The sequence below is a fragment of the Solanum dulcamara genome, chromosome 12, assembly GCF_947179165.1.
Source record: "Solanum dulcamara chromosome 12, daSolDulc1.2, whole genome shotgun sequence".
Lineage (NCBI taxonomy): Eukaryota > Viridiplantae > Streptophyta > Magnoliopsida > Solanales > Solanaceae > Solanum > Solanum dulcamara.
The window spans coordinates 10817224-10842573 of NC_077248.1; the positions used below are offsets into that span (position 1 = coordinate 10817224).

A 25350-nucleotide genomic window follows, 5' to 3' on the forward strand; every position below is an offset into this window, starting at 1 on the left:
TATGAAGATTTTCTTGAAATTTTCCTAAACTCTAGAATATTTTTATATACTAGTAATTGATTGATGATTTTCATGACTTGAATTACTAAATAGTTATCTTTCATATTATTGACTACAAATGAATTTTTGTATATAAATTCATATGTATTGATGGTGTTCTTAAGTGGAGTTTTGTTGAGAGTATGGATTCATGTTTCATTCACATGAAAACCAAGATGAGATTTCCTTTTTGGTCATAAATTATCTTGAGGTTGAGATGGATGGTTTTTGTGTATATGTATTGATTGGAATGAAAATAATGAATTGAGATAGTTATGAATGTGAATGGCATAAAAAGAAATGAAACATTGATAGAGCTAGAATGTCATTTTTGTTTCTATAAATGAAATATAGAATTAAATAAGAATTTTGGAGTAAGATGTTTGATAATGATGTGAATGATGATGTTTGATGATGATGTGAATGGTGGTTATTTAACAAGGGTAGAATGATTGATGAAGAGGTATGTTGATGATGATGTTTGAGGTGAAATGGATTGGAGTCTAATGTGATTACATGATATGTGATTTGCATAATGTGATTTGATTGGAGTCATATGAGTATAAATGATTGTTTGAGAAGGAGTTTTAAATAAATAATTTGTGAATATTTTTGCATAAACTATTTATACTCTATTTTGAGTTTAAAGAATGATTATTTTTCATCTTTTATTTTAAAAAAGTTTAAGCATGAGTTGAGTTTGAGAAGTCTTTTAATTATTTTTGAACATTCGTATTTTAAGTATAAACGAGTTGAGCATTTTTACATAAAAATGTCTATTTTGAGTTTGAGTTGAGGAGTTGAAATTATGTTTTAAATGCATCTAATATTTTCTGCATTCATTGAGTTGAGATTGTATCAATTTCTAAAGAGAAGAGTTTGATGGTTTGAGATGAGTTAATTTGAAAGAAGGTCCAATGAGGCCAGATTCGATTGAGTTTTGAAAAAAGTCCAATGAGACTAAATGAGTTGATTTGAAAATAAGTCCTAAGAGATTAAGTGAGTATTTTGAGTATTTTACTCACTTGATAGATATGAGCATATTGAGTCTTGGGAGGAGTATTGAGCACCAAATTGGGTATGAGTATAGTCCATACTTGAATCCCATGAACTACGTAGCCAACGTAGGAAGGGATTGTACCGTGTTGGATGTTTCCCTATTTCATTGTCCTGAAATGATAGGACTTAATTGATTGATGGATCCATGATTGGTTGATTCGTTCATACCCTGGCAAAGTATGAACGGACGTGGCAACAACATCGGTTTGTTGTACTATCACTTGCTCATATGGTGATGGTTGTTGGTTAGAGAAACTCTCAATTGAGTGGATTGTATTTGATATGATTGGTTTGATTAAGATTGTATCTGATTGAGTTGATTTGTAAATTATTGCTAAATTCTAATTTGCATATCTATTGAATTGAGTCCTTTGACGTTATTGTTGAGTTGATTGTATATGATTGGATTGGATTGGATGGTATGCGATTGAATTGTAAATTAATGGATTGAATTGGATTGGATCGGATTGTATGCGATTGGATTGGATCAGATTGTACATGATTGGATTGGATCGGATTGTATGTGATTGGATTGGAATGTATATAAGTAGCCTCTGTCTAAACCGTATTCCTACTTTAGACTTATGACACCTTGATTGAGTATCTCTTATCTTTATGACTTGAGATATTTGAACCGGTATTGTTTCATTCAGCCATATTACATACTCGTACATTTCATGTACTGACGTCCATTTGGGCCTGCATCATTTCATGATGCAGAGACATGTTTAAGGGATCTATTCACACTCAGCTTATTGGTGAGTCCTCTCCAACATTCGGAGGACACCACTTATGTTATTCTTGCGTTGAGTCTAGTCTTTTCATTTTGATTTGAGGTAGCCATGAACATGTCATTGGCACCAATTAAATAGTAGTGATAGAGGCTTCATAGACTAGATAGCGATGGGTTGATTGAGTATTTTATTTCTTGAATTATTCTTGTCAAACTATTTAACGACATAGATTAGAGTTCGATTTGTTGGCCCATGACCTTTATTATTTGAGTTAGATTGATGATTTGAGTTGCCCACTAAATTATTTCTTTAATTTAAACTTTCCGCTGGTTGATTGATATGAATGGATGTGTGATTGGATCAAGTGGTTCTCTTGGGGACCAACAATGGTCTTCGAGTGCCGGCCACGTCTAGGGTACCCTCCCGGGGTGTGACATCATTGAATTCATTCAGAGAATTATCATTTCATTCCTTTAAACACATCAGTATAGCCCCTATTTATACATTTGTGAAATGTGTAACAAACTAACTCATTTAACAACTTAACAACTTGACTAACTAACTTGATAGCTGGATTACACCTGGCATACATCACACACAACACACTTCTTCTAAGTAACTCAACTGATACCTTTGACTAACTTGTTAACTAACTCGGATGAACTTCAACATAATGACAGACATGGTTCCACACTAGGAATAACAAACAAAAATTAGATACCTATTTTTTTTAGTTTTGCATTGCTTTATATAGTGAAAGTAGATTATTTTATTTTATTTTTTTTCTTAATGTTTAGTTATGTAATTAATACTTATTAGTCGTACCTATTTCGGTATTATTTAATATTTTTTTATTATGATCATTTTCATTATGGCTTATTGATTAACAATTTATTTTATGCAATTTCATTATTTTTTTTGCTGAATATTTTATTACAATGATATCACTCATTTCATATTTTGTGTTTTTTTATTACCGCCATCTTGGGGTATTGGAGGGTGTGACAGTGATTCCTACTTTGTAAATCAAAATCCAAAAGGTGAATACATTTAGAAGGGGACATAAACCTAACCTTCTCGAACATATTAATGAATATGGATATGTTAATATCCTGACAAATTCGGACTCTATAGCGAAATTTGTGGTTTGTGTATTATTTTGGTAAGGTCTGCATACATCCTATCCTCTGCAGACCCCACTTGTGGAATTCCATTGGGTATGTTGTTGTTGTATTATTTTGTTAAGACACGCCTTAAATAATTGTGCGTATATATATGTTTTGTATGAAGATTTTATCAAAAAAACTCGAGGTTGAAAATCCCAACTTTATTGGTTTGATTTAATTTATAAAATCAAAAACTCTGCACAATTAATTTTGTATGATATTTGAAAAATCTGAACCAAACTCTGTACACCTCTTCTTCTGACCCACCATGGGCTTAAATTGGTTGACTGGGTTGTATGTTAGTTTTAATTGCGATGTTGAGGCTCTAAATAATTTAAAACTAAGTTAGTAATATATCAATTTTAATACTTTGATTACGTTTGACTCACTCAGCTCGACGCTCTGTGCATGATGGGCACTACTAGTCTCGCCTTCAATGTATTGGGTTTTAAGTTCTTCTTATCCACACATACAAGGCAAGCTGGGTCGTCCCTTTTGAGTACTCTTTTGAACTAATCGTCAGCATTAATATGAACCCTGCCCCATTAGCATGATTGACCCTAAGTCTTCCTTGCATCTTATTATTAACTAGATGTGTCATCACTACTCTCTACACGTGGAAGTATTCAAGTACGACAAAATTTTCAAGCATAATAGTACTTTTTAACTTGGCCTCAGCTGACATTTATGTCCTCTAATAATTGCCCCTTTTGCGACAATTGTTTAGTCGGCACAAAAATCCTTGGCAACTATATGTGTCACCACTAAAAGTCGTCACAAAAATAATGTTTCTTGTAGTGTAACAAGTAAATACTTAAACTTGTATAAAGTTGAATAAGTAGATACAGGCGACTTACATGACGTCAATGTGACAATTCATGTGAAATACACTTGAATTGATTTGTAGGACAACACACAGAATATGTGTGTCTACTTGTCCAACTTTATACAAATTCAAGTATACTTGTGCACACTCAAAGTTGGAGTACATAAATGTCCACCGAGTACAAGTTAAAAAGTACGTTTATGCCAATTGTTTATGTGCACTTGCCAAAAATTAGAAGGGGCAACACAAAAATAAAGCAGCCAGAATAAATCATATGTGCAACCAATGAGAAAGCACAAGTTGGAGCAGGACCACCCCAAGTTCCTCTGCTTGTGGCTTCTTTTTAAGAGAAATAAAAGTTGCTACCCGAACTTGAGTTTGCCTCATATTGAAAGCTCAAAATTAAACCATATCATATGAGCCTAAAACAAATGAGTTTGCTTCTTTACCTCATTGCTTTTCATGTGCTAATACTGACATTAGCCTCTGTCCAAACCAGTACTACTAATAGCACCAGCATCAGTATAACAAAACCAGGATGTCCTAAGCAGTGTGGCAACGTAACGGTTCCGTACCCATTCGGTATTGGCTCAGGTTGCGCTTATGATTCGGGGTTTCAGATCGACTGCAACATTTCCGAGAAACCCCTCATAGGAAACAATTTGACGGTGTATGACATTTCGAATGCTGAATTGCGCATCTCCAATGACTTCGGTTGGAGATGTTATGACTCCACCGGAGCTGTGATTGGAGAGTATATGGTTTTTAATATATTTTTAGAATCAACTCCGTATAGTTTCTCTGTGCTGAACAGGTTTATGGTAGTTGGTTGTGATGACTATGGTTCCATCCAGGGGCCTAACGACTTTTGGTATAGCTGCAACGCCAGCTGTATCAGTTCTAGGGATATGACGAAAGGAGCGTGTATGGGAAAAGGCTGCTGCCAGAAACAGATTCCTAAGGGCTTGAAATACTACACCACAGAAATGTCTAGCCCGGGGAACCATACCGATGTTTGGTCGTTTAATTCATGTGGGTATGCATTTTTGGGTGAGGCAGATACCTTTCGTTTCCAGGGCTTGCCAGATCTTGGTGATGATCTAAGTGTTGATTATTTTTTTGAGAGGCTAAAGGCCACTGTGCCCATTGTGCTGGACTGGGCCATCGGGAATCTTACTTGCACGCAAGCTCTGAAAACCAAGGATTATGCTTGCACTGAAAATAGCTACTGCATTGATTCGGATACTGGTCTTGGTGGCTATCGATGCAGCTGTAATCCAGGTTATCATGGCAATCCTTATCTCAATCAAGGCTGCCAAGGTATAAGTAATGTTTCAATTCTTGGTGAAGTGAAAGGTGCCTTATGTTTTTCTCGATGGATGAATGAGATAAATGTCTATATTGTTTTATAATGTTATTGTTATATTAAAAAAAGAAATCTAAAAAAGTTGTTTAGTCCCATTCTTTAGAATTATCTTTCTTATACTGTGTGAACAAACTTCAAGTCTGAATTACGTACTGTACTCAACAGAAGCATCACAACATACTCTAGAATGTAACTTTCATGCATTAATTTGACGGTGTTATATTGATTTGATCTTTTTCAGATATTGATGAATGTGCTGATCATCCAAATAACAGTTTGTGTGAAAAAATCTGCATAAATACTCCAGGAAGTTACAATTGTTCTTGTCCCCATGGATATACTGGTGACGGCAAAAAGGATGGTCGTGGTTGTATTGCTCCCTACCCTGATCAGTTCCCGTGGATCAAGTTCTCTGCAGGTAAATATCTTGTTATACTTACGTAACCACAAATACTATCTCCTTCTTTCCAAAAATAATGATAGATTTGTATATTCGAAAACAATAAGCTTTACTCTTCTCAAATCATCCTTAATGAGAAGCTTTGCATTACAAAATTTAAAAAAGAAGCTCTAATAGGATGATAATGATCTATGACTATGAACTATGTACTCAATTCAGGAATCTGGACAATGTTTGAATAATACAGAATCTTCTTTTATATGTGTTTGAAACAGATACACGGAACATCAACTCGTTAGCAGATATATACATTGAATAGTGTAATGAATGTGTACAGCTGATCCTGTACTTTTGATGTAGTTGAAAGTTGAAACAGACAATAAAAGTTTAATTCCACTAATTACACAGGTATAGGAGCAGTTGGCTTTATATTCCTAGTGGTTGGAATAATTTGGCTCTGTTTCAGAATCAGGAAAAGGAAATTGATTGAAGTTAGGGAGAAATTCTTCCAACAAAATGGTGGTTTATTATTGAAACACAGAATCTCCACTAACGACAGTGGGGTGAAAGCAACAAAAATTTTCACAGCTGAGGAGCTGAAGAAAGCTACAAACAATTATGCCAATGACAGAATTCTTGGTCGTGGTGGCCATGCGATTGTATATAGAGGTGTGCTAAGTGATAACCGCATAGTTGCAATTAAAAAATCTAGAATTGTGGATGAGAGCCAAATTGAGCAGTTTATCAATGAGGTGCTTATTCTCACTCAAATCAACCATCGAAATGTGGTGAGGCTCTTTGGGTGTTGTTTGGAAGATGAAGTTCCTTTATTGGTTTATGAGTATATCTCTGAAGGAACTCTTTACGAGCACATTCACAATCTACGTGGAGCCGGTTGGTTAAATTGGCAAAATCGGTTGAGAATTGCCATAGAGACAGCCACTGCACTTGCTTATCTTCATTCATTTGCTTCCATGCCTATAATTCATAGAGACGTCAAGTCTTCCAACATATTGTTGGATAATTTTTCCACAGCTAAAGTGGCTGATTTTGGAGCTTCAAGGCTCATCCCTCTGGATAAAACACATGTGGATACATTAGTTCAAGGTACATTTGGATACTTAGATCCTGAATATTTTTTCAAAAGTCAATTGACGGATAAAAGCGATGTTTATAGCTTTGGAGTAGTTCTGGCAGAACTTCTAACAGGGTTAAAACCAGTTTCTGGAGATAGAAATGATGAGCAAAAGAATTTGGCTGATTATTTTGTTTCGTCCATGGATGACAATCGCATATTTCAAATCGTTGATCGTCGTATTTTGCGAGAAGGGAATCTTGAGCAACTTCAACAGATGGCTGAGCTGGTGAAGAACTGTCTTCAGTTGCATGGAGAAGATAGACCTACAATGAAGGAAGTGGCTATTGAACTTGAAGGTTTGAGGAAGGTGACTGGAGTCTCTTGGTCTAATCAACATGGATACGAAGAGAATGATTTATCAGATCTCTACACAGTTCCAATAGACTCCTTCAAAAATAACCCTAATTCAGATAGTTCTCGTATCATGCATCCTACATACAATCCAAGTTGATCCAAAATTCAGGCTACTAATTAATAATATATGGCATTACACTGCCTCTTACTGTACTATCCCTATTGAATGTTCTAATGTAGGTTTTATTTTCTTTTTCTTGTTTTAGTGATGGAGGCATGAAATAAAGAGCTACAAATAAATTAGTTAGCGTGATATACATTCCCAGTCTCTCCATATTTATATTAGTTTCTTGAAATAAATTTTCTTCTTGATCATAATTTCTAAACGTGTCTTTTAACTTGGTCTCATTTGGTATCTATGCCTTCCAATTTCGAGTGTGCACAAGTAGACACTTAAAGTTGTATAGAGTTCAAAAAGTAAACACACAAGTCATAAGGGCATCCTGCATAACATCCTACGTGTATTATAACACGTAGAACGCATGAGTCTACTTATTCAACTTCATACAAGTTTTAGGTGGCTACTTATCCATTTCAAAGTTGAAGGGCATTGAATATTTATGTTTTATGCCTATTTTTTTCTTTCTTATTCAATTTATATTGGTATAATACATAAATATGATCTTTAACTTGGCATTAGCTAGCAACTATGACTTCTAACTTTACTGGTGTACAAGTAGACACATTAACTATCTAAAACTTGAGCAAATAGACACATTCGTCCTATATGACAACATACATGACAATTTTGTGTCCTACATGTATTATGTCACGTAGGAAACGTATGTCTACTTATTTAATTTTATACAAGTCTAAGTGTCTATTTGTGCACACCCAAAATTGGAGGGCATAAATGCCCGTTAAAGCCAAGTTAAAAGGCATATTTATGTATTATGCCTTTTATATTACATGATCACCAGAAAAAGTGGAGATCACTAGGCTGAGATTATTGCATATAAGTGTAGATGTGTACATGTATTATGGAACAAAGTTTTAGTCTAATTGACTAAAGTTTGTTCGTAACTTTTGGTATAGGTTAACCTATATATACAAAATGCATAACACATAAATATGACCCTTAACTTAGTTTCAGCTAATAATTATTACCTCTAACTTTACTAATGCACAAGTAGACACTTTATCTATCCAAAACTTGAACAAATAGACACATTCGTCCTACATATCACCTACATGGCAATTTTGTGTCCTATGTGACATCCTACGTGTATTGTGTCACGTAGAACAAGTGTGTCTACTTGTTCAATTTTATATAATTCAAGTGTCTATTTATGCACACCCAAAATTGGAGGGCATACATATAAAATAAGGCCAAGTAAAAAGCACATTTATGTATTATGCATGTACAAAAAGTTCTTTAACCACAACAATAAAGGTCTTTAGTGGTAATAAATCATTTACCGGTCATTGAATTTTGGCCGTTGTACTTACTACTCAACGCTGAAGCTTCTTGAGGCCATCCACACCGGTAAAGGTAGTTTTGGGGTATTTAAACATCGGCATAATACATAAACATATTTTTTAACCTAATCTCAACTAATATTTATTGTCACGCCCCGAGAGGGTACCCTAGACATAACCGGCACTCGAAGGCCATCTCTGACCTCCGAGCGAACCACCTGATCCAGTCACACCTTCATTCAATCACATTCTCTTAGTGGAAACTCAATTAATAAAATGCTATTCACAATATGGGGGCCGAAGGCCAAACAACCATCAACCTTGACAAGAATTTTTAAAAAAGAGGTTACTCAAAAGAACAGTTCAACATTTCTACACTCCGATCTATGAAGCCTCTATCAAAGTCTAGAAGGTGCCAATGATAAGCCCATGGCTACCAACAATCCAAAATAAAAGAAATAACAACAAAACTATACAAGGAAACTCGATATCCTCCGGAAACTAGGAGGACTCACCAACTGGCTGGAAATGTGTGGATAATCAACGGTGCGCCGGCTGACGATCTCTGGTACCTGTCTCTGCATCATGAAAGGATGCAGGCCAAATGGCGTCAGTACATGGAATGTACGAGTATGTAAAATGGCCGAATACAACGAACATCAGGGAGAATCAAATCAACTCGAAATCTCAACTCAGGGAAATAACAACTCAATCAAGTGCCCTAAGTCTAAACAAGAATATGATTTAGACGGGACCAATCACATACAATTCAACTCAATCCGACTCAGAGTACTATCAAGACCTATTTGGGAGTTTCTCTTACCCGACAACCATCACTTATGAGCCAGTGAAAGTACAACAAGCCGACGTTGTTGCCGCGTCCGTTCATACCTTGCCAGGGTATGAACGAATCAACCAATCATGGATCCAATCCAACCAAGTTCTATAATGTCAGGACAAACATTTTGGGGAAACATCCGACTTTAACGGTTCAATCCTCTCCTACGTTTGGCGACGTAGTTATTGGGTTCGAGTATGGACTTTACTCTTGCCCAATTCGGTGCTCGATACTCCTCCCAAGACTCAATGCTCATAAAACTCCATCCAATCAACTCAATCAAATCATATCGACAAGTTTCATTACAACCTTGTCAACTCATCAACTCTATCATGATCAAATCTTTTCCAATCATACTATCCGGTCAATCTTAGTCATATCTTTAAAAAGAAATTTGAATGCACACTTATAGCAACATGTAAGCACAACTAATCATTTCCTCTATCCATTTATTCAATCTTTGAAACTCATCACAACTCCAAGGCTTTAAGTCAACAATTTAAGATAAGCAACATTTTAAAGAAAATAGCATTCTTCATCATAATCCACATAATTAAGAAGATCAATAAACATATTTAACAACTCATCTTTATCGACTCATACTCACATAAAGACTCAATTTAGGAACTTTTTGGCTCAACAACATCAACACATATAGAATCAAATACATAGGGGACAAAGTTCATACAAGCATAAACCATACCAAGAAACTCCATTTTTATGGACATCTAACCTCAAAGCAAGAGTAGGGCACATGGGTGGACTCACCCCATGTTTTAGATGGCCTTACATACCTTAGTAAAGACTTGGAGAGAACCTTGATGTTGGGTCTTCAATGGAGGACTCAAATCTTGAAGCTCTTGGGACAAGTCTTTATTGAGAATGAAGAAGGAGAAGGAGATGAAGAAGAGAGAGGGAGAGAGGAACTTCTAGGGCTTTTAGAGAGAGAGAGAGAGCTGGAAATTTTGTCCCAAAACGACCAAGGGCAATACATATATAACTTGGGTAAGTTCCCAAATTATCCCTCCTCAAAAGTTCTGAAAATAGGCTAAAAATGTACCTGGCGCGATAGTGGCGCATCGCGCCATTGCAGCGCCAGGCTGATTACGCCTAAAACCTGCACACCTCGTAGTGGCGCGCCGCGCCAGAGACCAAACTACTGAGGCATGTTTCTGGCGCGATAGTGGCGCGTCGCGCCCTTATAGCGCCAAGGCCATTGTTCTGAGTTCTGGGAATTTGGCCTGAAAAACCCTGCACAACTTTTAGTGGCGCGCCGCGCCAGAGCCCAAACTACTGAGGCATGTTTCTGGTGCGATAGGGACGCATCGCGCCACTGCGGCGCCAAGCCCAGTTTTCCAGCAATTGCAACCCAGGCTTGAAAATCTCTGCTGTGCTAGTTCATCTTAGGATCGTCATAACTTTCGACTTCGAACTCCAAAAGTTACATTCTTGGTGGCGTTGGAAAGAAGACTCAACGACCTTTAATTTGATGGGTCATGGGCCACCCAGATTGTCTTCTTTCAAAAGATAGGGTCTTTAGAAGTCGAGCCCTTATGCGAACTCCTACCCAAACTTAGCCACGACGAATCTTTTGGATTTAATTTGATCCTAGGGGTCCTTCACGACCCCACCTCACCTCTAACGCTGCTCAAATTCTCAAAGACTCATCTCAACTCATGCATACGCTCCTCAATACTCGAGTTCGACCCTACCCGTATACAAGGAGGGTTTGAATTCTAGGGGAAGATTTTGAGGGGTGTTACATTTATGTCCTCTAATTTTTGGTGTGCATAAATACACATTATTATGCCACGTAAAATGTGTCTACTTGTTCAATTTTATACAAATTTAAGCATCTACTTGTGCACACTAAAAATTAGAGAACATAAAATTCAGTTAAAATCAAGTTAAATGACGTCATATTTATGTATTATGCCTTTAAACATCATTAGTAGCTTTGAAGAGCGCTTTTAACGCCATAAAATTTTAGTGGAGGACAATTTAGAGATCGTTTTCGTCTTATCCAGAAATGCAATAAAAAGAGTATGATACATGATTATTATAATGTACCACATATGTAAGTACATTTGTACAACTTAATAAGCTTAAAAGTTTTTAGCCTTGATTTTCTTTTTAAAAAAACATTCTTATTTGTAATTTTGTAATATCACACTATCATTTTAAAATAAGTTTTAAATATTTTAACTAATACAATTTGTATAATACAGCGAGATATACAAACGGAAATTGACATAGCAACTGAAACTATAGCTATGGAATGTAATTAGATAAACTGTAAATAAGGAGCCTAATTATGTTTTAAGTCTTTGCTATTTTTGAAAATTTCTATTAAAACAATTCCATCAAGGTCCCCGTCCGATCCCACTAAGCTCAGCTTGTCTCGTCTCGATGGACAACCTTAAGTCCGGTTAAGGTGGCAATTATATGTTGTTACACAGGGTTACTTTTGCAAAAATGCATGAGTCCAGATATTGGTGAATTTGCTTTTGGTAACAAAGGGAGAATCTTGATTTTAATTTTCTTGTATCTTGAATTATATATGTTTCTGCTGGTGGAGTTTTGGTCTCTATTATTTTGATTTGTTCTATTTTTTGGGTTGGTGCAATTGATGGTGTTGGATTAGAAGAAAAAGGTGTGATTTGGAGATGGGATGGATTGATAAATGCAATAAATATTAAATTTGTTATTGTGGTATGCAGTTTTCCCAACAATATGCAATTCCATGAAGGATAGGAGCCAATTTCCCAAAGGTAATTTTGAACCCAACAAATTGAACAAACCAAAACAATAGAGGCCAAAACTCCACTGGAAGAAACATAAGCCAATAAACCTAAACTTTTCAAGCATGTTGTTGGCAATAATATAATAACAATTAAGAAAACAAAAACTTCTCTTCCAACAATTTAAGACAACCAACATGAATTTTTGCATTTGGGAATAATTTATGCAAGTTGTCACCTTCTAATATGAGGAATTCAATTGCAACAAAGTAAAGTTCAAAATACAAGAAAATTGAAATCAAGATTCCCCCTTTGTTACCAAAAGCAAATTCACCAATATCTGGATGTCTTGATTGATGGTGAGGCACTCATTGATTTTTGCAAAAGTAACCCTGTGTAACATCATATAACTGCTACCAAAAAAAGTATCATCAAACATAACCATCCACCTTGTGAAAGTGCATAGGGTACTGATATTATTCCAATACCTATATGAAAGAAAGGGAAAAAAGAGACTTTAAGTATTATGTATCAAGCTCGTAATTAAATATTTATGCAGCCAAATCACTTATAAGGTGGTTACAGATAAATTTATCTATATGATACACATAGGTAAGACGATTGAAATAGTAATAAGTAACTTGTTATAACATGTTGAACAAGACTACTAATAACGTAAAAAAAAATTATTTTGTCGATGTATATAACTCAAATTAAACTATACAACAACAAATCGCAACATACCTAGTGAAATTCCATAAGTGGTGTCCAAGAAGGGTGGTGTATACACATCCTTAACCCTACCTTAGCTTATGAGGATAGAGAGGTTGTTTTCGATAGACCCTCGACTCAAGTAAATTAAGTATAACAGAACAAGAAGGAAAAGAGAATACCAATAGCACCAACAAATAATATGATAAACAAAGGGAAGAAATGGATGGTACCTATAATCAGACCCAACCGTTGCAGTACTTGAGAATAAAGAAAAAATTCTTCTCTTTTTATCTATCTTAAGGTTGCTACCGATTCCTTATCTGTTATCCTAATGTATAAGGAATTAAAGTAGGACCAAAACAAAATACAATTAATAAAAGAAAACTAGACAATACAACTACCTTACTAACCTCTAATCCTCGACCCCCATATTCTCCATAAAAATCATGTCTTGGGTAAACTAAGTGATTAAGACTTAAAATTAAACTATACTAACTCAAATATTCATAACAAAAATTGAAGTAATTATGTCTTTAAAAAAAACAAATAATGAGATATTTACCTGATAATGCATTAACACCATTGAAGCATGTTCTAAAGAAAGAGGCTCCTTCCAGAATTTGTGGAATCTGATTTTGGCTCTCAATTTTCTCCACACTATGGGATTTCATATTTTTTTATTGTCCTAATTAACACCAAAATGCTAGTTTATACATTGGGCTTTAGTAGATTTTGATAGAATAAAAAAGGACAGTTCGGTGCACTAAAGTTCCACTATGCGCAGGATTCGGAGAAGAGTTTATTAATACTAATTTAGAATACGTATTTGCATGTATGCATTGCATCAATTAATAAAAAAATGTATATTAAAAAAATCAAAATAACAGTTGATGTTAAAATATATATGACATTAGTTTGAATGATTTAGTGTTCCGTCACTAAATAAAGTTACATCAACTATGAATTATTTTTTTAATCCTCAATGCATTATATTTATAACGAACTCATTCTTCGATAAAGGTATAGAAAGTTGTAGTTGATAGTGTATTTTCGTCACTAAAAAGGTTATTAATACAGAGAAAACTATCTTGTCACTAATATTTTAGTTTAATTAGTGATGTCATCAATTGTCACTGGTATACCCCATTTTAACTCGAAGTCAAATGGTGTAGAAAATACCGGTGATTCTTATGTTATTTTAAAGAGTCGTCACCTAATTATTTTAAAGGTGAATTAGGACATCTATTTTGCTAATGTAATTCTCGATTAACTTTATATTAAAATTTGCTTAATAATAATTCTAGGTAAGAGTTCTAATTATCCTAAAGGGAAGGTGTAAGACATCCTTTAAGATCCGTTACAAACGTTTAATCGGCCAAACTTAGGTTAATTAATTTAAAAACTAAATGTGGGTGCTAAAAAATTAAATAATTGAGTTACCAAGATGGAAAGCATTTTTAACCTTTGAAAAACTTCTTACATTTGTAGTAGAACTAGTTCTGAGACACGTGTGTTGCACATGATTTACTCAATTATGTAATTAATCAGTTAAGGTACTTAATTTTTTCTTCCTTCTACAAAGCCAATTTCAATATGTAGAAAATTTTAATGTTATAAATCCTATAAAAATATAGTTTTGATTTATAATGATTTCGGTTATCTTCTTCTACATGGCTTATATTTTTCTACTTGTATATCATTGAAGTTGAGATAAATAAAACTTCAATTATCTTATCAAATTAGTGAAAGACATGAACACTATTTTCTTCCTTTCTTGCTTAATCATTTAATACATTTCTAAGCCAAGTTTAATTTATGAGATATATGACAACAACTTTAATTTATGATTGTTCTTTCTAGTGATTTTACAATAAAAGAAAGAAGTAAATTGTGAAAGAAACTGAAATTCATAATATTAAATTTAACTTTCATGTTTTAAAATTTGTTAGTCGACTTAATAAGAAGGCTGAATTTTTAATCTCATAAAATTCTACATTTAACTCCTGAAAATAAAAGAAGAAAGCCCTCGTAATATGAGAGAAATAAAAAGGAACATCCTGAACGTGGTTCCATAGCATGATGTTTATTTATTGTGAAAGAAACTAAAATTCATACTATTAGATTTAACTTTCATATTTTAAAATTTGTTAGTCGACTTAATAAGAAGGCTGAATTTTTAATCTCATAAAATACTACATTTAACTTCTGAAAATAAAAGAAGAAAGCTCTCGTAATATGAGAGAAATAAAAAGGAACATCCTGAACGTGGTTATGTTTATTTATTGAAATTCCACATACACAATTTATTGCTAAAACCAAACAGAAGAGGAAGTAAAGATGTAACGTCCATAATCAGATTGGTAATTAGACAAATATTGGAATAATTTTTTTTTAGCTACAATAATACAGAAACAACAAAGGTAACACTATTTTCTTGTGAAAAGCAAATACTACATCATAGAAAAAATATATAGAAAAACAAATCGTTTATTATGGAAATATACATAGAAAAGAAACAATTATAAGCATAAAGGACACTTACTAAAAGTAACAGTAAAAAGAGAAATTTTGTTTGCTCCGACAATCTTGTCCGAGACTCCCTCCCTTCATTCAATATGCTTGACTATTTTTTTTATACGTCTTGGTATGTCTATCTTTGACATTTATGAATCAGCTAATTTGATATAAAATTTTGAATTGGTTGTATGTGATGTAGATAGTAAGAAGGTATGCCAGATGAAAAGGATTTTTTTTTTAAAAAAAAAAAAGAAGGAACTTTTCAATTGAGGATAATTTTTGGTAAAGTCTAATTGATTTCATATCTATTTTTATAAGTGAAAGAAAGAAAACAAAAAGATTGAAACGAATGAATAAGTAATAATTGTAGGAAGCAAAAAGGAACAAATATTGAATGAAAATATTGATATCAAGAACTATGTACGTTTCAATTCGTTGAATCTAATGAGGGGTGAGGGGATTCAAGTCTTCTTTTTTAATGGTCACAAATTAATTCTTTTTATTGTCTATTCTTTGATAAATTTGTGGCCATTTAAACCTTATAATAATTTATTAGCCATTACATATAACCCACGTCTCATAAAAAACATAATTAATTCATTAAAATTTTATCATTTACTATTTAATTAATTAGATATTTTATAATATTTTAATTAAGTATCAGGGTGAAATAAAAATTCAACTTTACACTTTGGAGTTTTTCATTTTTAATAATACTAGTTTAGAGAACGTGTTTTGCACGTGTGTCTTACGTCATCAATAAAATTATAAATAATTATTTTTTAAATTCATCCTCAATATTAATTATTTATTCTCTAAATTGTTTTCAAATGAATATTAACTTATGAAAAATGTTCGTGTGCTTTGATATAAAATAGAGAGATTATATTTTATTTTCTCTAGCGTGAAATCTAATTGTAAAGGGAAAAGGAAATAATATTTTGCTAAGGGTCTTCCTTTAAAATTGAAAGTCATACCCAAGAGGCTAACAACACGATAGTTTTTCCACTAAATCAATACACCTAAAAATATAATTAAACCCCACAATTTATATCATAATTAGGAATAAATGCAAAAAATGGGGGGGGGGGGGGGGGCTACTATGCCCTATATAATCATTCTAGAAAAATGCCTATTAGCATATGCTAAATAATCAGTGCAAGTAAGGATGGTAATTTCAGCCCGTTTAAGTAAAATGAATCCATTTAGTCCATATTTATTTCAATGGTCACTCATATTTTGGTAAATATGGATTGACCAATTTCAAAAACTCATACAAATATGGACAAAGTGGTTAAAATATAGGTATTCATATAGACCTTTAGATCACCCACCTATAATAAAAATTTCTAATTGCACTAAAAATATGTTTTATTTTAAAAAAATAATAAGAAAATTGGGGTGAGTGGGGGTAGGGTGGAGGGTGGATTGGGGGTTGTAGGGATTAGAGCAATAGCAATTTTTCTTTGATTTAATTTTTTTTTTTTTGGCTTTAGGAGATTAAAGTGGGTTAGATGAATTTTACCTAAATCATATTTGACCAAATTCATACTTACCCATATTTTATATGGGTGGATTATAATTCAATCCATTTTGGCTCAATCCATATTGAATCCAAATCCAATCCTATCCAACCATTTTCCACCCCCAAGTGCAAGTATGTGATTTTAAAATTTTAGCTATTTGTACTGTTAAATAATGTTGAGTTAGTTAGATGTTGAGCTGGAAGTTAGTTGAAGATTAGTTGCTGAGTTGGAAGTTAGTTACAAATTAGTCATTGAGTTTGATATAACAGAATTAGTTGTATAGTTAGCTTGAAGAACAAGCTGACAATGCTCTATATAAGAGCATGTGTAATGCATTGTATACACAGAAAACAATCACCAATGAAACTTTATTCTCTATACTACTGCTTCTTCTATTCTTCCTCACTTAGTACTGTAGATTAGATAGAAATTTGATATGATATTAGAGCAGCGATCGTTATAGTTCTCGCATTACAAGGTTTCTGAAAGTAACTCAAGCTCAATTGTTGAAGCCATGGTTAGTTCAGAGGCATCGTAGAAAGGAACCACTCAGATTTCACAACTAGATTACACTCATTCATTTTTTTACAGCCTTCAGATACACCGGGAGCTACATTGATTAGTTTGAAGTTAACATGACCAAAAAATTATACATTGTGGAGAAGATCAATGGGACTAGCTTTGCTGGGAAAGAATAAGCTAGGTCTAATTGATGGTGCTCGAAGTATGTACAAGGGAGAATTGGCAAAACAATGGGATAGATGTAATGCATTGGTCCTTTCATGGATCAGTGGAGTGGTTGCACCAGAGTTAATCTCTAGTATAGTACTTACCTCGATGCAAAAAAGTGTAGGATGAGTTCAAAGAGAGATTTCACAAATCAAACATCACCAGGATCTATCAATTGTGCTGAGAAATTTCCATGATGACACAAGGTACATATTCAATCACTAGCTATTACTCTAAGTTGAAGGATTGCTGGGATGAACTAGATCTATTAGCACCTCAGCCTTCTATGTGTGAGGGTACAGAATCAGGAGAATACATAATGTATTTGAATAATCAAAGATTGCTCCAATTCCTAATGGGATTAAATGAGACTCACATCCACGTAAGGAGTTATATTCTTCTTAGAACACCAATTTTAAGTGTGAATCAAGCATATTCTGTAATAGTGCTGGAAGAGGGTCAAAGGAAACTAGGAGTAGTTGATCTCACTAGAGATTCCTTGAGTTTGTTAGCTGCAAGTAGAGATGGTAATTTTAGATCTAAAAAGCCTATGAGTGGTAAAACTATAGGTACTATTCCTGGTACCGTATGTGATCACTGTAGGTATAAAGGTCATTTGAAGAAGAATTGTTATAGATTAGTTGACTGTCCTCCTTATTTTAAAAGTAGGAAACACCTAGAAACACAAGAAGGAAAAGATCCAGGACAAGTAATCCAGGAAGGAACTATCCACAAGCACATCATGCTGCTATAACTGAAACTAGAGGTGAACCAAGCTTTGGATCATCAGGTGGAGGTCACTATCTTTCAGAGGAGAAATATCAATACTACATGAACCTGAAGGGGAAAACACAGGAACAACAGTCATAATATCACAGAGGTGAATATCATTGCCATTTTGTAGGTATATCCTCTTTGTTATCACAAGTACAACAGTATGAGTGGATTGTAGACTCAGGAGCTTCTCATCATATGACACCACTTAGGAGAGTTGAATGATCTTAAAGCTGTTGACAAACAACAAAATAATGGAGTTCAGGTTCCTACATGAGATAAGTGTAATATAACACACATAGCAGAAACAATTATTTAAAAAACCCATAAACTTAAAAATGTCTTATATGTGCCTAATTTCAAGTTCAACTTGTTATCAGTATCCAAGATAACTAAGGATCTTTGTTGTTCAGTCAACTTAGGCAAAGTGTTGGGGATTGATAGAGAATATGATAGATTGTACTAGCTAAAGAAGGAAGAATCAGTCACAATAGGAGCAGTAATAAAAGATCAGTCAGACTCAGCTTTATGGCATAACAGGCTTGATCATCCTTCTATGGAGGTATTCAATAGCATTGGTGACTTAGAAATAAATATGTGCAAAGAACAACAACATCTTTGCATAGTCTGTCTTATGGCTAAACAAAGTAGGCTCAAGTTTTCCCCCAGTATATCTAAAATTACTGGTTATTTTCATCTATTACATGTTGATGTATGAGACCTTTCAAGGTTCCCACCTATGATAGGAAGCACTATTTTGTGACTATTGTAGATGACTTCAGTAGATACACTTGAGTCTGTTTAATTCAGTCTAAATGTGAAGTCATTGTTATGTTGAAAGATTTTTTTATATAAAGTGAAAAATCAGTATGCTGTCAATGTCAAAATATTGAGATCTGATAATGGGAAAGAGTTCATCAATTCCAGTTGTCATGAATTATTTTCTTCTTTAGGAATTGTGCATCAAAGTAGTTATCCCTATACCCCTCAGTAAAATGTACTTGTGGAAAGAAAAAACAGGCACATTTTGAAGGTTGCAAGAGCCTTAAAGTTTCAAAGTGGGATCCCCCATAGGTTTTGTGGTGATTGTTCGAAAACAGTTGTTTATCTTATCAATAAGTTACCATCTAGTGTCCTGAAAGAGAAGTCTCCATTTGAGGTCTTGCATGGCAAACCTGCAATCTTAGATCATCTCAGGATCTTTGGTTGTCTTTGTTTTGCTGCAATGTTACCTAAAGGGAACAAGTTTGATTCTAGAGTAAGGAAGACTGTCCGACTTGGCTATGAAGAAACACAAAAAGGTTATAGACTGTTTGACATGGAAGCTGGTAGTTTTCTGGTTAGTGGGGATGTCAGCTTTAGGGAATCTATATTTCCTTTTAAGGGCTAAGACAGATCTTGATAACATATTATGTGATCAAGATATACATGAGCATGCTTTGCCACTTGAAATAGATAGAGAACAGTCTAGACATAAGAAGACTAATATTACTTTACCAGTAGAAGGAGTGAATGTTGAATCTTCAGTAATATCAATAGAGATAACTGAAGTTGTGATAGAAGGGTCAGACAATGCAGACAATGTGATAAATGATACTACATTTCCAAAATAGGTTATAGAAACAATTTCTCTTCAGGTTATACAGTAGAACCAGAAGTGAGAAGAATCAGTAATAGGGCAGCCAAACCTGCCATATGAATGCAGGATTATGTAGTGTCTAAGAAGACAGCCAGTCGGGCATCTTTGTTTCCCATTTCTGATTACATCTCATATTCCAATTTATCTCCTTACTATCAAGCATACTTAAGTGCATTTTCAGCTGCACTTGAACCTCAATCATTCCAAGACGCTTCTAAATATCAGAGGTGGATTGAAGCAATGGAGCAGGAGATCTAGGCCTTGAAAGCGAATCATACTTGGGATATTGTTGATCTTCCTGATGATAAGAAAGATATAGGTTCTAAATGGGTATATAAAGTTAAGTACAAGTCCAATGGTGAAATTGAGAGGTTTAAAGCTAGACTAGTGGACAAAGGGTACAATCAAAAGAAAGGGTTGAATTTCCATGATACATTTTCACTAGTGGCAAAGATGATGTCTATTAGAGCTGTGATAAGTTTAGGTGCATCTAAGCATTGGCTTATTTCACAAATGGATGTAAGCAATGCCTTCTTACATGGGGACTTATATGAAGATGTCTACATACACATGCCACAAAGATTTTGTAAAAATGAGACAAGAAGGTTTGCAAGCTTGTCAAATGTCTATATGGATAGAAACAAGCCTCAAGACAATGGAATATCAAACTTACAGATACACTGATCAATGCAGGGTATTCACAAAGTGCATATGACCATTCTGTATTTACAAAGAAGGCAGGGATGGATATTGTTATTATACTAGTATATATGGATAATTTGTTGATAACAGGTAGCACACCTGAACTGATAAAAGATGATAAAAGGACCTTACATGATCACTTCAAAATTAAGGACTTAGGAGATTTAAGATACTTCATTGGCATTGAAGTTATGAGGTTTGGGAAGAATCACAAGCTCACAGCAGTAGATTATAATGCTCATGTAGGAAACAAAGTTGATCCTGAAGTAGAAGACTTGGTTGGGTATCAAAAATTGATTGGAAAATTAATCTATCTTACCATCACTAGGCCAGACATATGTTATGCTATCCAGGTACTTAGTCAGTTCACGCAAAGGCCTAAACAATCTCATTTGGATGTAGCTATAAGAGTGGTGAGATATTTGAAAGGATCACCAGGCCTTGGTTTATTTTTCCCATCCAATACAACATCAGAGTTAGCTATATACTGTGAATCTGATTGGGCAATCTGTCCTAATACTAGAAGGTCAGTCATAGGATATGTAGTGAAGTTAGTGGGTGCTCTTTTGTCCTGGAAATCAAAAAAGCAGTAGACAGTCAGTAGAAGCTCAGCTGAAGCTGAGTATAGGGGCATGGCAATGGTAATGGCTGAACTAACTTAGGTGTATGGACTCCTACAAGAATTAAACTATATTGTTCCTACTCCTGTTACATTGTATTATGACAATCAAGCAGCCATACAGATAGCTTTGAATCCTATATTCCATGAGAGAACTAAACACATAGAGATTGATTGCCATTTTGTTAGAGAAAAGATCAAGAATGGCCTGGTTCAACTACAATTTATTTCCACAGCTTCACAACTTGCAGATGTGTTAACTAAGAGTTTGGGTGTTGCTCAGCATAAGTTACTAGTTTCCAAGCTTCGTATGTTCAATGCTTTCCACATACCAGCTTGAGGGATTGTGTTAAATAATGTTGAGTTAGTTAGATGCTGAGTTGGAAGTTAGTTGAAGATTAGTTGCTGAGTTGGAAGTTAGTTATAGATTAGTCATTGAATTTGTTATAACAGAATTAGTTATATAGTTAGCTTGAAAAATAAGCTGACAATGCTCTATATAAGAGCATGTGTAATGCATTGTATACACAAACAATCATCAATGAAACTCTATTCTCTATACTGTTGCTTCTTCTGTTCTTCCTCACTTAATATTGTAGATTAGATAGAAATTTGACACGTACAACCATACATATTGCCCTTCACCTTTTAAAGTATGTACGTTCTAAAAGTGCAAAGAACCTACAATTAAGATCGATTGCAATATCTTAGAATTCTTACCATATAAGTTTTTAGACCATATTTTTTTGGATTCCTTAATTTTTAAAATAATTTTTATATCATATATTTTAGGACTCCTTAATTATAAATTTTTCTAATACTTCGTACCATTTATTTTAGGACTATTTAATTATTAATTTTCATCATACTTCTTACATATATTTTCCTCTTCCTCTTCCTCTTACCATATATTTTAGGACTCCTTAATTAATTACTCAATTATTAATTTTGTTGATACTTTTTACTATATATTTTACGACTCCTTAATTGTAGGACTCCTTAATTATTAATTCTTCTAAACTTGTTACCATTTTATTTAGGACTCTTTAATTTAAAATATTATAAATATATTAAATAATAATTTGAGAAAAATAGTAACACGTAAAAAAGATTCCTACAACTGTAGTTACAAAGATGTTTATAGTAACTACAACTGCAACTACATGTTAAAAAGATTCTTATAAGTACAAAGATGTTTCAAACGCTATTCCTTTAAACTTCTAAACCTTAAAATGGTCTTCTTTCACAATTATGGTATTTAATTGATAATATCTCCTCTATATTGATAGATTTTATTTTATTTAAAAATGCTTTCAACCCTTTCTTAAGATTGTCAAAATATAAATTTTATTATCTTGTAAGAAGTTAACCAAATCACACAATTTTTTTTATGATAAAGTAAATTACCTTGAACAATATAATATTAAAAATGAATCAAATTTATTTTTTTCCTTGCGAAAATAATATCTTGAGACCACAAGTACATGCCATGGACCTAATCAAAAGTTTGTTGAACAAAATTTTAATTAAATAAATAAATAATAGAAATAGATAAAATCATAATTAGGACAAAAAAATCAAAAATTTGGATGAAAGTAGATGAAAAAAAATTCATAACAACTGACATAAATAAAAGTAATATCAAACATTATAAATTACATGCTCCATCTCTTAAATAATATAATATCAAAAACAAATCAACTTTGTTTTCTTCCTCGTGAAAAATCCTGAGACCACAAGTACATGTCATGGATTTAACCAAAAGTAAAAAATAATTTCAATTTAACAAACAAAAATAGAAATAAATTAAATCACAATTCGAACAAAAAAATTAAAAACTTGGATGAAAGTACAAGAAAAGAAATTCATAATAATTGACATATATAAAAATACTATCGACCAATATAAATTACCTGCTCTATCTCTTGAACAATATAATATTGAAAACAAATCAACTTTGTTTCCTTCCTTGTGAAAATAAGATCCTGACCACAACTACATATTGTGGACCTAATCAAAAGTTTGTTGAAGAATAATTTCAATTAAGTAAACAAAAAATAGAAATAGATTAAATCACAATTAGGAAAAATAACAACACGAATTGAAATATAAGAAAAGGAATTTACAACAATTACATATATAAAAATAAGTTGAAAGGTGCATGAAATTTTGTGTTTTGCAAATTGAAGTTAAATAATACTAAGTAGATTCTAAATATGGCAAGGTAAATTCTAACTTGAAGTCTTTAAATATTTTATTCATTTTTAATTTCCAAAAGGAATAAATTTGTTAAACGTAGTGGCCCCCCATGCCCTGAACCTCACCTCCTCCACCAAACAAATTATGCACATAGAAATGATCCAAGATTACTTGGAATTCTTGTTTTAGGAAAAAAATTATATTATATTACATTAAATTCACTCAAACATTAACTCTCTTTTTGTCACAATCTAACCTACTGGGCCGTGCGAGTACCTACTCTAACACCTAAATAGGATAACCCTAAAACAAATATCATGCGGAAATTTAGCAATTACCAATAGTAGGCCAAAAAGTTATAAAATCACTTTATATCAAATTAAAAAAACTCTGATGGTTTATTATAAGGAACAATCTAAAATCCCAAAGGATACTAGTCTAAATAGGTACAAGAGTTTCTAAAGATACAAAATATAAATAAGGTAATGACTCAGCTCCCACCATAAGAAAGGTAGAGTAGAAGCTGTTGGAGAATCATCTTCGTCTTCACCTAAGAAACATCACTGACCCTACAACTAGACTATGCCAAGTGTTATAGCAAGAGTAGTATCAGTACAAATAACACGTATTCGTAGGCATCATCAGTCAATCCGATACCCACCGCATAATATAAAGAAATTAACAAAAAGAAGATATGCTCTTAAGAAATACACCACCAAACCTTTATTTGCAACTCTTACTATTCTCGATAACCTCAATAAATTCGTTCAAGCCTAACTCTCATCCCTTCTAGTTGGTCTGCTTCCAACTCTAATACAAATCAAGGCCTAACCCTTCTATCACATAAAGGAGTTTTCAAACTACGGGTCACTACTAACTCTGTTTAACAAGTCTATTACCTTTAGCTTTTACTCCAACACCTGACCCTAGAATAATTAACATCTCACTTGGAAGAGATAAACATTTAAGTGAACTAAGACTTACCTTATAAAAATATTGTCCGGCTATGGCGGGACCTATCCCGCTCTAGCGACCTGGCCACAGTGGAATTTCTTCTGCCAGAGTAGCCTGGCCGGAGACAGTAATGGCATGCTCAATTATCATCAAGTCAGTTTCTCTATCATCACACATATAGTCAACATCAATTTACAGATGATATCCGTACAATGGTTCTCTCATGGAATCCATACCCAAACTATTAGTGTCGACGTGACACCCTATTCAATATTTAGTACATGTCAGAACGTGATATCAAATCCAATATATGTGTTGAAACGCGACACCAGATCCAATATATGTTTCGGAACGTGATACCCAACCCAATATATATGTCGGAATGCAACACCCAATCCAATATCACTATCACAGTTCACAATGAATAGTTCACATAATTGCACAATCATGGACTCTGACTCTAAACGAAGGAATCTGAGCTTTATCAACATTGATAAGATTTCTAGCTTGTGCAGGCAGCTGGTGGAACTCCTCAAAAGTGCCAGAAATCTCCTCATCAATGGCATAATTAGCTAGGCTATCTGCCACAGCATTTCCTTCCCAATCAGGCTTATTGCATGTAATTGTTCACAAATAGTCATTTCATTAGTTGAATTTTATTTTATTGTATGAACTCATATTACTCAACCATTTCACATGGAACTGTCACTATGAACACACACACACACACACACACATATATATATATATATATATATATATATATATATAACCCCATATTGGACCCCCTTGATTATCACAAGTCAAAAGATCTCACTCTAACCCAACAATTTTCTTACACATTAACTATATAAGGACCATCAACCATATCAACAAGAAATATTAAGGTTAACAATC

At 33.6% G+C, this 25350-nt stretch overlaps 2 protein-coding genes across 2 annotated transcripts; both read left to right on the top strand.

Annotated features, from left to right (window-relative positions):
* Positions 1–4099: 4099 nt before the first annotated feature.
* Positions 4100–7335, top strand: LOC129876252 (wall-associated receptor kinase 2-like). The gene is made up of 3 exons (XM_055951629.1): positions 4100–5144; positions 5432–5608; positions 5999–7335. The coding sequence occupies exons 1-3, from the start codon at positions 4241–4243 to the stop codon at positions 7177–7179; spliced, it is 2262 nt and encodes a 753-aa protein (XP_055807604.1). The 5' UTR covers positions 4100–4240; the 3' UTR covers positions 7180–7335.
* Positions 7336–20505: 13170 nt separating this feature from the next.
* LOC129875589 (uncharacterized mitochondrial protein AtMg00810-like) lies at positions 20506–21274 on the top strand. The gene is made up of 2 exons (XM_055950886.1): positions 20506–20584; positions 20673–21274. Exons 1-2 carry the CDS (start codon positions 20506–20508, stop codon positions 21272–21274), a joined length of 681 nt encoding a protein of 226 aa, XP_055806861.1.
* The last annotated feature ends 4076 nt before the right edge of the window (positions 21275–25350 follow it).